Source organism: Takifugu rubripes, chromosome 5, assembly GCF_901000725.2.
Source record: "Takifugu rubripes chromosome 5, fTakRub1.2, whole genome shotgun sequence".
Classification (NCBI taxonomy): Eukaryota; Metazoa; Chordata; class Actinopteri; order Tetraodontiformes; family Tetraodontidae; genus Takifugu; species Takifugu rubripes.
The window spans coordinates 7732764-7747877 of record NC_042289.1 but is presented as its reverse complement, the minus strand read 5'-3'; the positions used below and the strand labels follow the sequence as shown (position 1 = coordinate 7747877).

General features: G+C 49.9%; 2 protein-coding genes across 2 annotated transcripts in view; one reads left to right on the top strand and one right to left on the bottom strand.

Annotated features, from left to right (window-relative positions):
* The window catches only part of LOC101071034 (protein kinase C alpha type), a 47594-nt gene extending 32676 nt beyond the window's left edge, over positions 1-14918 (bottom strand). The window contains 2 exon segments of the mRNA XM_029836236.1: positions 14165-14196; positions 14282-14918. Of these exon segments, the coding sequence (XP_029692096.1) occupies positions 14165-14196; positions 14282-14598 (349 nt within the window). The 5' untranslated portion in view covers positions 14599-14918.
* Positions 12525-14037, top strand: LOC115249838 (uncharacterized). The gene is made up of 4 exons (XM_029836229.1): positions 12525-12684; positions 12759-12811; positions 13020-13839; positions 13904-14037. Exons 1-4 carry the CDS (start codon positions 12665-12667, stop codon positions 13914-13916), a joined length of 906 nt encoding a protein of 301 aa, XP_029692089.1. The 5' UTR covers positions 12525-12664; the 3' UTR covers positions 13917-14037.
* Positions 14919-15114: the final 196 nt, after the last annotated feature.

Here is a 15114-nt window from a genome sequence, read left to right as displayed (position 1 = left end):
AACACGGGCCTGACGGTGAACATGTGACCTTGGAAGGAGCCGTCCATAAAGGTTTCTGATGGAGAGGAGGGGGAAAAAGAGGGAAAAGACAGAAGAGACGGCAGGAGGGTAGGAGAATATGAAGGCGGGATGAGGCGGTGGAACGCTGGACGAGAGTGTGTCCAGGGAAAATCGATGGAGCTTCGATTCTCAGAATGGGAATGTGTGTGTTGATTGTTTGCATACTGTGGAGACACTATAGGAGGAGTTACGCAAGCGTGCGTTCGAAGGACGAGAGGTATCACCTCCATTTTGCTGGAAATGGGAAGAACCCCATAAAACATCTGGATTCGCAGTGGAAATTCTATTTGCACAACGCCGCCATGGAAACGGCGTTTGTATAATGAAATGGTGACGAGGGGACTGGATGGACCCCCCCCATCCAGGTGGGAGTGTTTGGCTGCTGTCATCTCTGAGCCTCACTGGAGGAATAAAGATCCTCTTTTATGAATGTAACATGACCCTGAACACACTCACGCACACACACACACACACACACACACACACACACACACGCTCGCTCAGCAGCGGTGGTCTGGCTGGGAGCCCCTGCATGTGTGTATCGGGTGTCTGCGCTTTTGGCTAGCTGCCGTTAGCACAAGAGCGACACCAGTGAACACAAACGCGCTCAGATTAGAGCGGACAACAGACTGTCCGTCCGCGGGAGGTGTGACGCAAACACACCGGTGTGGCACAGAAGCACCTGAACATGCGAACGCCGCTCGGTCTTTGGCCTCAGGAGACTCACACACACACACACACACACACACACACGTGCGTGCGCGGACACGCAGAAGCAGCCAAATCAAAGGTCACAGCCAAGACCGGGTCTGGTGTTGCCCAGGGGAAGGCTGATACCACGCATCATCATCACAGCACCCCCCACCCTCCCTCCCGCAGCGCTGCCTGTCCTCGCTTCAACCAGTCCTTCTAAATTTGTCTCATTCTGAAAGACAAAGTCACCGTGGGAGGGGTTGGAGGTCTTTTTGGACATTTTGGATCCGATGAAAGCGACTTCCTGTTGTGCCTAAACAGGCAGTGAAAACGGGCGAGCTCAGCGGGCCACAGGTCCTCTGGAGCAGGCGTGCAGGTGAGAGGCTGCTGAGCAGCTCGGAGCGCTCTGCTCCCGACCTTCGTATTCCTCACCGGAGAGCGAGGAGAGAGAGATGAAAAAGGGGTTTTGTAGCCGACAACAATGCGGCAAAGATGCATCATTCGCGATTCGGCCGAGTGAAGAAGAAAAAAAGCCACATCCTCCACCTGAAGGATTTTCTCCAACTTGCAGCCTGTTTAATGTACAGCTGTTTGCCACACTCGTTGCCATGGCAATAATCAGGCGATCTTCGATTTCAGACTGCCTGGACCTTTAATTACTTTTTTGAACCTATTATTGTCTTCAATCATTAAAAATCCAATTGGCCTGTGAAGGTTTCAGCGATATAGGCAGAAAAGTGCCGCCCAGCAATCCTTATGGGCAAATCGGTCGAAGGTAAAAGCTGCTTGCTGGTAAAAACCCCGTCAGGAGGCAGAAATCTTCCCCCAGACTGGACGCTTTGGCAGAAATGTGGGTCTTTTAATGGGTTCAGCTCGTTAAAAAGCCGAACAAGGTCCTAAAGAGGCTCATCAACCAGCAGAAAAACACCCGTAATTTACTGTAAATAAGAGAAACGCTCCTCCATATATTTGCCGGATCATGACGTCCGGAATGTAATCACGATTCTGAATCACAGGGAATTCATAAAAAGCGCATGAATCACATTTCTATTACAAATCCGCCCAAAGTCAGAGCTGCAAACACAATATTTTAGATGATTCATGTTCGGCCTTTGAAAGACCAGGTAGGAACTAAACAGCAATAATGCCATTTCCAAGAATATGAGACGGGAGACGGGAGGACGCTCGTCTGAACTCCGCCAGGTTCTCATGGAAGAGGTTATTACAGGACAGGAATAAGGGCGGGAAACCCCGCGGGGACGGAAACACCGACCCGAGCTGCAAATCTGACGACAGCAGGCCACCGTTTCAGTTCACCTTTCAGTTCCAGCGCATGGCGACATCACAGCCCCGGTGTGGTGCACGTATGCGCACGTGCACGTGGGGTCGGGGGGGATTGCGAAAACCAGATGCACGGATGCAAACCTACAGCTGCGATGGCAGAACTCACAGATGGACGCTGCATGAAGCAGCCTCCTTAAATGGAAGCACACACATGCACGCACACACACGCACACAAACACACACACACACACACACACACAAGGACACAGTCTTCTTTATATCCAGAAGTGTATTTTCGACGCACGAGAGCTGCGGAGCTCCAGAGAAACACTGTCATGCTTTATTGAGGCCAAGAGGCTTGAGCCAAAAATAAAAATAAATAAATGAAAGAATAAAAAGGAGGCCGCCGCGAGTCAGACAGCAGTCAGTTCACCGTTTAACCCGTTTGCTGCTAATGGCTGACGCAGGCTGGAACCAGGCGCCGCCTTCTCTGTGCTCGGCTAATTGGCCTAGTTCCGCCAGGCCTGCGCGGAGCGATTAGTTGGCCTGTGGAGCGCCGGCCTGGACCACGCGGAGTTCAACTGGGCCAAAAAGAACACGAAAAAAAGAAATGAAATAAACAAAAGGCAGCAGCAGCGTGTTGTTCCTGCGAGATGGTTTTGATTAGCACCTGCTGCCTCCTACACCTCCTCCTGCCTCCTACACCTCCTCCTGCCTCCTACACCTCCTGCTGCCTCCTACACCTCCTGCTGCCTCCTACACCTCCTCCTGCCTCTTCCTGCCTCCTACACCTCCTCCTGCCTCCTACACCTCCTCCTGCCTCCTACACCTCCTCCTCCTGCCACCTACACCTCCTCCTGCCTCCTACACCTCCTCCTGCCTCCTACACCTCCTCCTCCTGCCACCTACACCTCCTCCTGCCTCCTACACCTCCTGCTGCCTCCTACACCTCCTGCTGCCTCCTACACCTCCTCCTGCCTCCTGCTGCCACCTACACCTCCTCCTGCCTCCTACACCTCCTCCTCCTGCCTCCTACACCTCCTCCTGCCTCTTCCTGCCTCCTACACCTCCTCCTGCCTCCTACACCTCCTCCTGCCTCCTACACCTCCTCCTCCTGCCACCTACACCTCCTCCTGCCTCCTCCTCCTCCTGCCTCCTGCTGCCACCTACACCTCCTCCTCCTGCCTCCTACACCGCCTCCTCCTGCCTCCTACACCTCCTCCTGCACCTCCTCCTGCCTCCTACACCTCCTCCTCCTGCCTGCTATGCCTCCTCCTGCCTCCTCCTCCTGCACCTCCTCCTGCCTCCTACACCTCCTCCTGCACCTCCTCCTGCCTCCTACGCCTCCTCCTCCTGCCTCCTACACCTCCTCCTGCGCCTCCTACACCTCCTCCTGCACCTCCTCCTGCCTCCTACACCTCCTCCTGCCTCCTCCTTGTTCAAACGGTTGGACTCTCCTGGAATCTGTGACGAGCACGAGGCCTTTTCAAAAAAGTAGACAATGATGCGTTCTTCTATCCTTCTGAGGCACGAGTCAGTTAACTTGGCTGAGTTCACTTTGATTTACCGACAAGAGAAGCCGAACCTTCCGGCTACAAACATCACTTTCTATCAAGGAAACAAAACAATCCCCCGAGCCTCCCTCCCATTGGTGGATGAGCCACCAAACTGAGGCATTATGGGAAAACTATGACTTTCTACTTTAGTGGCTCTACAGAAGACCTGACCTCCGAGCAAGCATCGGAGGGTGGGGGTGGGGTGGGGGGGGGTGCTACTGCTAACAGGAAGAAACCTTGGCTAGTGTGTCGGGGGGAGACGGATAAAGGAGAGAATAAGAACATGAATAAAGGAGAGAATGAGAGCATGAATAAAAGAGAGAATGAGAACATGAATAAAGGAGAGAATGAGAGCATGAATAAAGGAGAGAATAAGAACATGAATAAAGGAGAGAATGAGAACATGAATAAAGGAGAGAATAAGAACATGAATAAAGGAGAGGATGAGAACATGAATAAAGGAGAGAATAAGAACATGAATAAAGGAGAGGATGAGAACATGAATAAAGGAGAGAATAAGAACATGAATAAAGGAGAGGATGAGAACATGAATAAAGGAGAGAATAAGAACATGAATAAAGGAGAGGATGAGAACATGAATAAAGGAGAGAATAAGAACATGAATAAAGGAGAGGATGAGAACATGAATAAAGGAGAGAATGAGAACATGAATAAAGGAGAGAATAAGAACATGAATAAAGGAGAGGATGAGAACATGAATAAAGGAGAGAATAAGAACATGAATAAAGGAGAGAATAAGAACATGAATAAAGGAGAGAATAAGAACATGAATAAAGGAGAGAATAAGAACATGAATAAAGGAGAGGATGAGAACATGAATAAAGGAGAGGATGAGAACATGAATAAAGGAGAGAATGAGAACATGAATAAAGGAGAGAATGAGAACATGAATAAAGGAGAGGATGAGAACATGAATAAAGGAGAGGATGAGAACATGAATAAAGGAGAGAATGAGAACATGAATAAAGGAGAGAATAAGAACATGAATAAAGGAGAGAATAAGAACATGAATAAAGGAGAGAATGAGAACATGAATAAAGGAGAGGATGAGAACATGAATAAAGGAGAGAATGAGAACATGAATAAAGGAGAGAATAAGAACATGAATAAAGGAGAGAATGAGAACATGAATAAAGGAGAGGATGAGAGCATGAATAAAGGAGAGAATGAGAACATGAATAAAGGAGAGGATGAGAGCATGAATAAAGGAGAGAATGAGAGCATGAATATGGGTGTTTACGTGACATTTCTATATGTTTTCAGCGCTGCAGCCTGGACCACCTGGTGGCTAAAGAGCTAATAAAATGCTGGGGACGTGAGTGTGGTCACCTCCCTTTCAGACACTTCCACCCACCTCTCTGGCTCTTCCGTCTGCTACTGTTTCTTAAAAACCCTCAATATGATGAGCTGCACTTACAGAAGAACCCTTTTTAAAAAAAAACCCACATTATTGCAGCCATGTTAAAGGATCTAAGAGTGGCTAACACGACCTGAACTAGCCTCGGTTTTAAATAAATGGATAAATACATCAAAATAGAAATTACAATTGTATTGTTATTTAGTATCATTTAACTATGACTCATATTATTTATTATTCGCTGGTCTTGCCCTGCACCTGGAGCATTCCTTCCTTTATCAAGGTTCGGCCTCTGGACCATTACTGGGCTAAATGTGTCTGAAGGAGTCCACAGAAGAAGCAGAGTAGCAATCTGACGCCATCACACCTGAGGACCCAGCAGGTAAATCCCGAAGCTTTGCCTTCAGGCGCTGCTTAAAGGGTAACTGCATCATTTATGACGCGTCTTTAGAGCCATGAGGAGCGGGAGCTGTTGGAGGATTACACCCTCGCTTCACACTGGATAATCACGCCGATGACAACAGCATACAGAAGCGTATTTGTTTGACCGTCCCTCAGCTTATCTCCTCCAAATGACTGCACGAGATCACACGTTCCCAGGGGAAAACGTTAAAATTAGAACACGGGCTGCGCAGCCTGACATCTGGGCATTAATCTGAGCTGCGCGCGGGTCAGCGCCGTCTACGAGCAGCGGCTCCTCTCCACGCGGGCCTGGCGGCTCCTTCCCTCTTGCTGCTGATACATTAGGAATTCAAATCTACGAGAGGGTAAATTCATGGTTACAGCCGCTGATGCTGCTGATGTAAGACACCGATAATTGTCACCAGCAGTGTTTATGGGCTGTAATCAATGCGTAGCCAGTTTATTGCCTGCATTTCCCTACAGTCCAAAGCTACAGTAGAAGACTATTAAAATATTAAAACCAAACAGTTGGTAAGAAACAAAACAACCCCCTCGAACGTGATAATTTAGTTCTAAAGCTGCAAAGCTCATTAATTACAGTTAGCATGATTGTGAATGTGTTATCGCTTTGCTTTGGCTCAGTTAGCGCAAATGAGACCGTTTTCATTGAGGATCTGTGATGCTAGCTGCAGCCTCTGGGGCTGCTCACGCAGGGAGCACCAGCCTCTGCTGGAATCCGTGCACGTTCCAGGTGAGATTACACTGCAAACCTGTCGGAAATGTGCACGCTGGATCTAATGTGTGTGTAGAAACAACGCTGATTAGCACAATTAGCAAAATGTGGCTTGACTGTAATTCACTGACTGCAGCTCTTGGATGCAAGATCCCAAATAAATAAATAAACAGCTTTATTGCTCATTCCCAATCCAGAAGGAATATTATTCCTCCAGTGAGTGGTGGATCCTGACCAGAGCCAAATCTCCTGCTCGAGTCGTGGCTCGACGCCAGGCGGCCGAGCCCAGCCCCCCTCCCACGGAACCATATTTCCACCCCTTTCTTCCTGCTACCTCCCACAGCTCGTAAACTCCAGATCTCCCCCTCTGACGGAGGCTAATGCCCAGTTTTCAGCTCCGTCTCTGCGCCCATGGCCGGGGAACCCCCCCCCAGCAGTCGCACGTCCATAGAGGACAAATAAACGGTTCAAACGGGACAGAAATGATCGATGAGTCCCCGCAAGGACAGAAGAACCTGTTTCCGGTGGTCAGTGTGTGGACAGATGGACGGCTGCAATGGCTGGTTGGTGATGATGAGGGATGCTGAGTGACCCGACCCCCCCTCAACCCCCCTTACACACACACAGGCTTCAGAAAACTGGCACAGGCATTTGCAAACCACCTGCCCCCCCCCATCTTTGTCCTTGCACAGAAATAGCAAAACCAGAACTGCAGCTCTGCCAGTGTCCTCTGTGCCCGTGTCAGCACCGTCCCCCGTCTTCTCCTTTATTAACCCGCTCTGCTTTACCCCCCCCCCCCCCCCAACAAATAAGGAGTGAGACAAACAAAGAAGTGCCGTGTTAAATAGCCGGGGGGTCCCTCAAATCTGTCATCTTCTTTTGGTTTTAATGGGAAGACAGAAATGAGTGTAACCTTTAGCGGACGGATCAGGAGGGGAACCGGGCTCAAACCGAGCCGCTGGAAAGGGCGGCTGGAAATCCTCCTGAGAGCACAATGTGCTCACCGGATTTGGGTCAAGACTGATATCTCTGCCTTAAAGCGTCCCCTGAAATAGCTATGGGTGTAATCACTGCAGAATTCATTAAGCACCGCTGGAGCGGTGAGAGGTGAGCACGGGGGGGGGGCAGACTGGTCCAGATGTCCGCTGTACTGCTCCATTTAATCATCGGGGATGAACATCTCCCATTCCTCTCCTTACGATGACCTGGGCACTGTCCGTAATTGATGCGTTCCTCTTCTTTTACACCAGGAAGTGCTGCACAGGTGAAGCACGGGATTATCGCCGTGGAGACACGACTGGAGCACAACAGGCCAGCTGGGGGTTGCACAGGATTTAGCCGTAACGTAAAGCTGAGCGGTGAGTTCAAAGTCCAGTCGGATTTTTCAGACTCAGTGGTAGGAAATCCCATATAACGTGCGTCACGCGGATTTTCCCGCGGTTGAACAACGTTTCATTTCTCTGTACAACACGCTTCAGCTCCCACCGCCACCGCAGGTGTGCGTGCAATCTGCATTCTCACCACTAGGCGCCACCAAATCCCACACACTGTTTTTTTTTTTAAGGCACCAAGCATACTTAAATGTAACATATCTGGACAGAAATCGTGTTAATAAGTTTTCATTATTCAATTCAACTTTATTTACATGGTGTCTGTTCCAACCATTGTCTCGAGGTGCTTTACAAGCAAAACGACCTTTTTACAGGAAGAAACCTGAAGCAGCGCCGGGCTCATCGGGGGGTAAGGAAATGGGAAGGAAAAGGGAGGTAGGGCAGGGTAGGGAGTGCACGTGCATCCAACTGCATCTGACCTGTGTTCACACTGCAATATGCTGCTCAAATATGTGAGATATCTGCTGCAGGAACACCAGGTCCTCATCGGCGTGACAGCCTGTGAGAGCAGACAGCAACACCTTCAAACAGCCAGACTGTGGCACATATGCAGAAATGAGGGAAACGCGCACGTGTCCCGCAACGTTCAGGCGTTCGGGAAGGAGGAACTCGGCGCGGGAGGGCGTCTCGGAAAGTTACCTACATCTTTTCTGCCTCTCCTGCTCCTGTGCTATTTTTGGACAACAGGAAGATCCGACCTCGGCGGTGGCGGGGTGTGCCGCTGTGGCGCTGGCTTGCTGTTGCAGGCGCCGACACGAAGGTGCCCGGCGACCCTTGCACACGTGCGGCACCTTATTGTTCCCCAGCCATCCCTCCCTGACTGCTCTTTTGCCTTTGTTTGACAAAACAGAGATTACGAGGCAACGGCGTGTGTCATCTCATTACACTGTCATTGTTTCTGAGCAGAAAGACGCAGGCAGCTCCCCGGCAATTAGCTACCCACTCTTTGCTGAGTAATGCCGCCAAGGCTCCAAAAAGACCCCTTTTTAATGTCACCAGATGACATTGTGTTATGCAAGGCAAACAGAGTGACATGATCCGCTCAGACAGTCTGTTAAAATGAGCACGCCGTGCTCGTGACGGTCAGCGCCGCCCCGGGAGCCGTGGACTCGGGGAGAGGCCGCCGTGCCGTTTGGTTTAAATGCAAACAATGACTCATCATTTAGGAGTTAATTCTGAAACAAAGGGTTTTCAGTGCTTTTTTAAAAACTTTTTTAAAGAGGGAAGTTCTTGCCTGGGGTAGACTTTTGGCAATTCACAGGAGTAGTGAGGGCCAAGTGCCGTTACCACGGTAACCTTGGCACGTAGTGCTGGCGTATCTGGCTACAGTGGAGTGTAGATATTTGAAAAAGAAGACAAAGAGAGGAGATTTAACTGCCATCACAATGCATCATATAAGCAAGCTAGGTGTGCTAGTAGAGTTGTGCTAGCATGTTTGGATTTGTATGCTCTATAAAATCTTGCATTTTGTTCCTAACTTGATTAAAGAAAATGCACCAGTCAAATCCAGGCAAAAGTGAGAGCAGAAGGATATCCGCTGGGTGGAGTCATGGGTGGACTGTTTTCACAGTCCAACAACTTTAGCAAGGAGAGTACAGCTTAGTGGGGGGTGATTTATTTCAGAATTTAAAATATGAAGTACAAGGGGGCGCAAAAGACGCTGATGTTTTTTGTTGCTTGAGAGCATAAAAATCAAAAAAGGGGGCAGGAAATTCAACATGTTTTCAAAATTAAAGAGAAACAAGTCCATGATACCGCTATTAGGATGGTTTGCTAGCAGTCTGCTACAATGCTACATCTAAGCTACTGTAGGACTTGTGGTTGAGGATCGGCAATAATGGCCACATTCATCCAGGTTTGCCTTCTATATCATAATATATTCACATTCATTCATGAGCACTCTGCATTCATTTTCCTGGCGATGACCTCCCTCCTCAAAATAAACACGCCGATAATTTGCAGGAAATGAGGCGCGTGCCTAGCGACTGCTTTCCACTTTGTTCCATGCAGCCTCACCTCAGCCTCACTGTTTACATTCACAGATAAGCCACAGGAAAATGGCGCCGCGTCACCTGGAACGCCCACCGCGGAGCTGCCAGCGAAACATTTGCACGGCGCAGCTTGGGACACGTGCTCCCGCGCCACGCTACACCCGCTCCTCCTCATCCTCGTGTCTTTCGTGCGGCGTTACTGACGTTGAAGGCGCCGAGGCTGCGACAGGCCCTTTATGTCGTGGCGCACCCTTGCTAACTAGCACCCTGAACATTTCCGTCAGGGAAACTGGATGGCAGACACGAGACGCTAAAGGCTGATTTCTTTTTGTGCCTGTGGCATTTCAATTTAAAGAAATGTCCAAATGGGGAATATAGTGCTGAGTCTGAGTGCTGGTGGTGGCCCAGTCCACTAAACTGGGAGAGGAAAGGCTGCGTGCGTCAAAAACCTGCTGAGAAGAGCTGTCGGAATGATGACGAATGGAAGCGGTTCACTTTGTTGCTACATTAGCCCCGAGTGAGGAGGGACGAGGAGAGAAAGGCAGGCAGAGACAGGGAGGTGTGTGGGGGGGGCTTTTAGCTGGAAAAACGGCGTGATTTAAAGCACTTCTAGACATAATTAAATCTGCTAAGAGAACGTTTAAAACCACAGATATCGGGGCCATTTCTCTCCAACAATCAGATTTTCTGGAAGCTCTTATGCTGATTTCAGTCAGACCAGTTAAATTAGGATCCCGGGGAGGTTATGTTTCATGTCTTGTGTGCTTATTTGTTGATTTAATATCAGGATTGTGCAAAAAAAATTAAAATAAAACACCCAAAACTACAAGACGGGTTTCAATGAAAATGAGAAATCATTAGGTTAAGTTAAGATCAGAAAATAACAAAAATGGATCCAGGAATTCAAAATGTGTGCTGGTCTCACAGTTTAGGGTGGAATTAAGGAAATATTCCAGATCATTTTGATGCTGATCATGTGGGACTGCCTGTCAGGAGTTACACACAAATCTCCCGCTCACATTGCGCTGCCCACGCTTTCCTGCTCCCTGATTGGTTAATTAGATCCGAAGCTCCGTTAGGAGCAGAGGAGGCGATTGGCTCGACACCCACGCCCCCGTTAGGGCTCGGTGTCTGAGGAGGTGCGTCGGCCCCCGTCACGCTGACTGACACACGCGCGATGGTGAGAGACGCAATGCCTCTGAACCGGACCAGTACAGTCCGGTGGCCCAACGTCAGCGCTTCTATCTTTAATGACCTTTTAACGAGTCATTGAGACGAATAATAGGTGTTGTGGTTTTGTTGCCAAAGCCACAATCAGCAGTAAAGCTCTCTAAACAGAGCCGTTAGCACGTTAGCAACACATCAACAAACGAGAGCGGCCACCCGTCAGGCTCTGCTCCCAGTCTCAGGCCTCCAGATGGAACCATCAATTCCAGTATTCAAGAGGGAGGAGGGGAAGACGGGAGGGTGTGTGTGTGTGTGTGTGGGGAGGGGGGGGCATCCGAAGGGCTGGAGCGCGCGGGAGCTGACCTTTACATCAGTTTAGCTCAGTAATGATTTGAGTCGTGAGGCTCAGAACGCTCTCGTGTTCGTCCTTAACGACTGCTGCGTGACTTAACGGCCTATTATTGATGTCTGCTTCATCAGGTTTCAGCAAACACACTCCCACTGAGAAAAATTAATGTTAATTAGCCCGAATTAGGTTCCACTGACTGATGCGTGCGCAGGAGGATCCAAAGAGAAGAAAGAGAGGGATGTTTACACACAACCCAAATCCAGCCTGTTTCTACAGGAGCCCGGAACGGACAAACGCCCCCGGATACGAGCCTCAGGTTTTGTCAAGATTGTCGACCGTCGAACTTTTGAAGAATAGACGTGCCGTCTGTGAATGACTGAAAAACACAGAATGGAGAGCGCTTTATCCAGCGCAGTCACCCAGCGGCGTCTTTAAATCGCCGCCAATACGTCAGCGTGGCGAGTGTTTGGGTCCGTGGGGGTCTGCGTGAGTCACAAAGCCCAGGAGAGAATCGCGGGTTCGTGCAAACATCACACAATCTGTGCACGGAAATTAGGTGCAACGAACGGAAAAAGCCCAAAACCTGAGGGTGTTGTGCACGATCGCAGCCGTTAGCGTGCGTAGCTGTCGTCGCCCCGCCCCCCCCCACAGCCTCGACCGCGTGGTCTCTTCCACCTTTGACGGTAACGATCTGGTCCAGTCGCCGACCCGAATGGCAGCACCTCTGTTCTCCTCCCACACGCCGCTCCTTAAGTAATAATAAAGACGTTCCTGCGTGTGCGAGTGTGAAAAGTGACCCAGGGGAGGTGTCCAGCTGCACAGCGCCACACACTCAGGCCTGATACCAACAATCCGCGTGCTTTTGTGCGCGTGTGCTTCCTGTGCGGTGCCAGTTGGGTCAGCGTGGCTCCTCTAAGGTCATTTTCCTGGTGTAAAGGCAGAGAACCGGAGCCTCGAGGCTTCGGCATATCGCAAACACAAACAGAGCTAACAAGCTGTCATCCGCCTATCTGCACGTTAGCAGCCAGGGAAGCGGCGCCGCGCCTCTTCCACCGCCACCCCGCTCACAATCCGCCTGTCGGGCTGTTTTTGTATGGAAGTGCTGGATGGCCCTCAGAGGACAACCATCAGAACGGACTTTTAGGTCGGATCAGGGCCTGGGTTAAGACTGACGGGGACTGTTGGGCATGGGGCTCACATTGCTTTACCGTCATATTAAAGCCAAAAACAGCAGTCACAACCAAAGGGGCGGAGCTAAGGGGAAAAAAAACGGAGCTAAGGAGCCGCGATTGTCCTCCAGGCGGCACAGGAGCACCGCAGCATACATGATCTCCTCCACATCAGTGAACGTCCTCCTTCACTTCATCTGTCTCCACATCCTCCCGCCTCCTCTCCCCCACTTTCTCTGCATCTCCCAGAGAAAACGCTGCATCAGCAGAGGCCCCGGCAGAAAGGGGCGGGAGGAGGAGGGCTCCTGAGCCTCCACACCTGAGGACGATTCCGCCAATGATCCCGCAGCTGTTCCTGATTGAGCTGATCAGGATATAAACCGGGAGCAGCTGAGCCTGAGTAGCAGCTGCACTCGTGTTTGTCCTGTTCAACTGCTCATCGCAACCTGTAGCTTCTGAGGAGTTTTGGAGGATCTTCTCTGCTTCCAGCCATGGCTTTAGGAGTCCTGCAGTAAGTTCTGATCTTGTTGGCCAATGTCTTGTTTCACCTTTGAATGGCTTTAATGGTGCTCTGCCCTCCTGCAGGGTTTCCTGGATTTGTCTTCTGCTGTTTCATGGCAGTTGTGCTTCAGTGACAGGTAATTTTTGACTGGTTTGTGGGTGAAGGTGAGGTTTGAGTCCATAAAACCACCCGGTGCAGTTTTGAGTCTAAAATAATACAGATGCTTGACTGAAGTGACACATTTGTAACTTAATTGGAACTCTTTTGGACTCTTCTTCCTCCTCTGGGGGTGAACTGCTCCTCCTCCCTATAGGAGTTGGTGTTGACTGCTCTGTCTTTTGCAGGATATGTAAGGAAAGATGACAAAAACATTGTTGAGGATGAAGATGATGCGTTGCCCTTAGGCTCAGGGAACCAGCCGGCTCATGCTGGAGCCTCGGCCAGCAGGGCCAGTGCAGCACGCTGGCCGAGCTGGGTAAAGAAAAGCAAAACCAAGTCCAGTCTCCTTGACGTTGAGAAACTCGCAAATGCAAGGCCGGTGGCGTGGGTGCAGGAGCGTCCTGATCAGCCGCTAGTCTTTCCCCTCAACAAGAACCAGAACACCACCCCTCTGCCTGCATCTACAGGTTCTGGGAGCCGTCCTGACTGGCAAGTGAAACCAGTTGGCAGTGGAAGCCACACTGGGTTCAACGCCGGCTCAAACGTGGGGGTTGACGACAGCCGTCTTGTTTACAAGTACCCCTCTCAGGGCAGTGGGGCTCCGTCAGGCCAAGGCAGCCCCTCCCAGAAACCAGGGGGAGACGACAAAGTGAGCCAATGGTATCGGCTGGCTGAAAGCGGCTTGCCACCGCAGCAAGTGAAGGAGATGGTCCGGCCATTCAGAACCATCTCCTCTCGTCAGTCTGGGTACAAGCCATACGAGGGGAGCATCTCCCGGCAACAGAAGGTCAATAGCCAACTGCTTCTCCAGAAGCCGCGGGATGGCTTCGCTCCTCCTCCACCAAAACATATCATCCAGTTATCAAATGCCTTCCAGAATTACAGGCAGTCTTACAGGATGTCAAGATACGACCCGGACTTCGACGCTTCCCAGCTTGAAGGCTTTAGTGGAGTTGGTCCTGCGGTTCAACCAGCAGATTCTCAATACTTCATGAAGCCCCAATGGTACGGCCACCCCAAGATGAGTGAATTTAATTGACATTTACGTGTCTAATTGTCTGTCTTCTAGGGTCAAGACGTAAATGAGATGGTTGTGGTTTCCGGCAAGTGTCACACGTTCATCCCATCAGTCCGGCCAATGCTAATGTGACTCCTTTGCAGGAAGTTGTTCCTGGTCTTCAAACAATAAACTTTAAATCTGAATATTTGCCTGCCTTTTCATCTTTCACATACAAAAGTTCTACAATACTTCTGACAAATGCTTTAAACTCAGCCTGAACCGAGTCCACAGCTTTAATGAATCAAAGCACGATGCCTTGTGTCGTCTTACCTTGGCATTGGAATCCTTGTTTCCCAAATCCCCTGCAATGCAAGAATACGGGTGTTGGTTTAGGGGTAAAATTAAAAAATCCCCCCCCCCCCAACTGTTAAACTAAAGGATGCTTACCATATAAAATCCGTGCAATGGCTGCAGAACGTCGGCTGCTTAAAGAACCTGGCAGTAAACTTGTGGTTTTTCACTTCGTGCACATTTTTCTGCCGCAAAGCGCCTTTCCGGGCAAACCGGTTCCCGACCCCGGCCGAGTCGTTATAATGTAAAAGATGGTCGGCCATAATGTGAGGGGGGGAAACTGCAGCCACAACTTGTCCCGATGCGTGTGTGCACGATTCCTCGCTGCTCCTGACAAGTGGTCTGAGCTGGAAAGGCTTCTCCGGAGCGCACGCCTCCTCTGCGCGGATCCCGCCTGAGCGCTTCTTTTTCATCCAGAGTGACGTCGCTGAAATCTGCCTTCACGTGCTGCGGGAATATAATCCCGTCTCTGTAAATGATGACGGGGGATTATCAGGCGCCTGGACCTGTGTTCGCCTCTGTGCTGCCTTTGACTGTCGCATTATATTTTATTCGACTTTTACAATCCAACTCTTAGACCAGCTTTACGCATTATAGCGCCATGTGCGCCATCTTGTGGCTATAGAGAAGAGTTTAATTCCAATTTAACATTCAATTCTACCTTTTACTTTACAGAGCAATGAACATTAAATTGTGCTACAAAAACTGTTTGAGAGCAGCTCATGAGATCATTACATTGAGGAATAAAATCTTACTTCCAGAATATTAGCAGATTGTTTTTAAACTCTGTTGCTTGTAAGGTATGATTTTTAATTTACTAAATTTGATAATCCCAGCAAGCAACCCTTCCCTTTCAATACCTCCATCAATTTCAATAACCAACCCGCCTTTTCCAGTGCCAACCAGACGCAGGCCGCAGCCAAGAAACC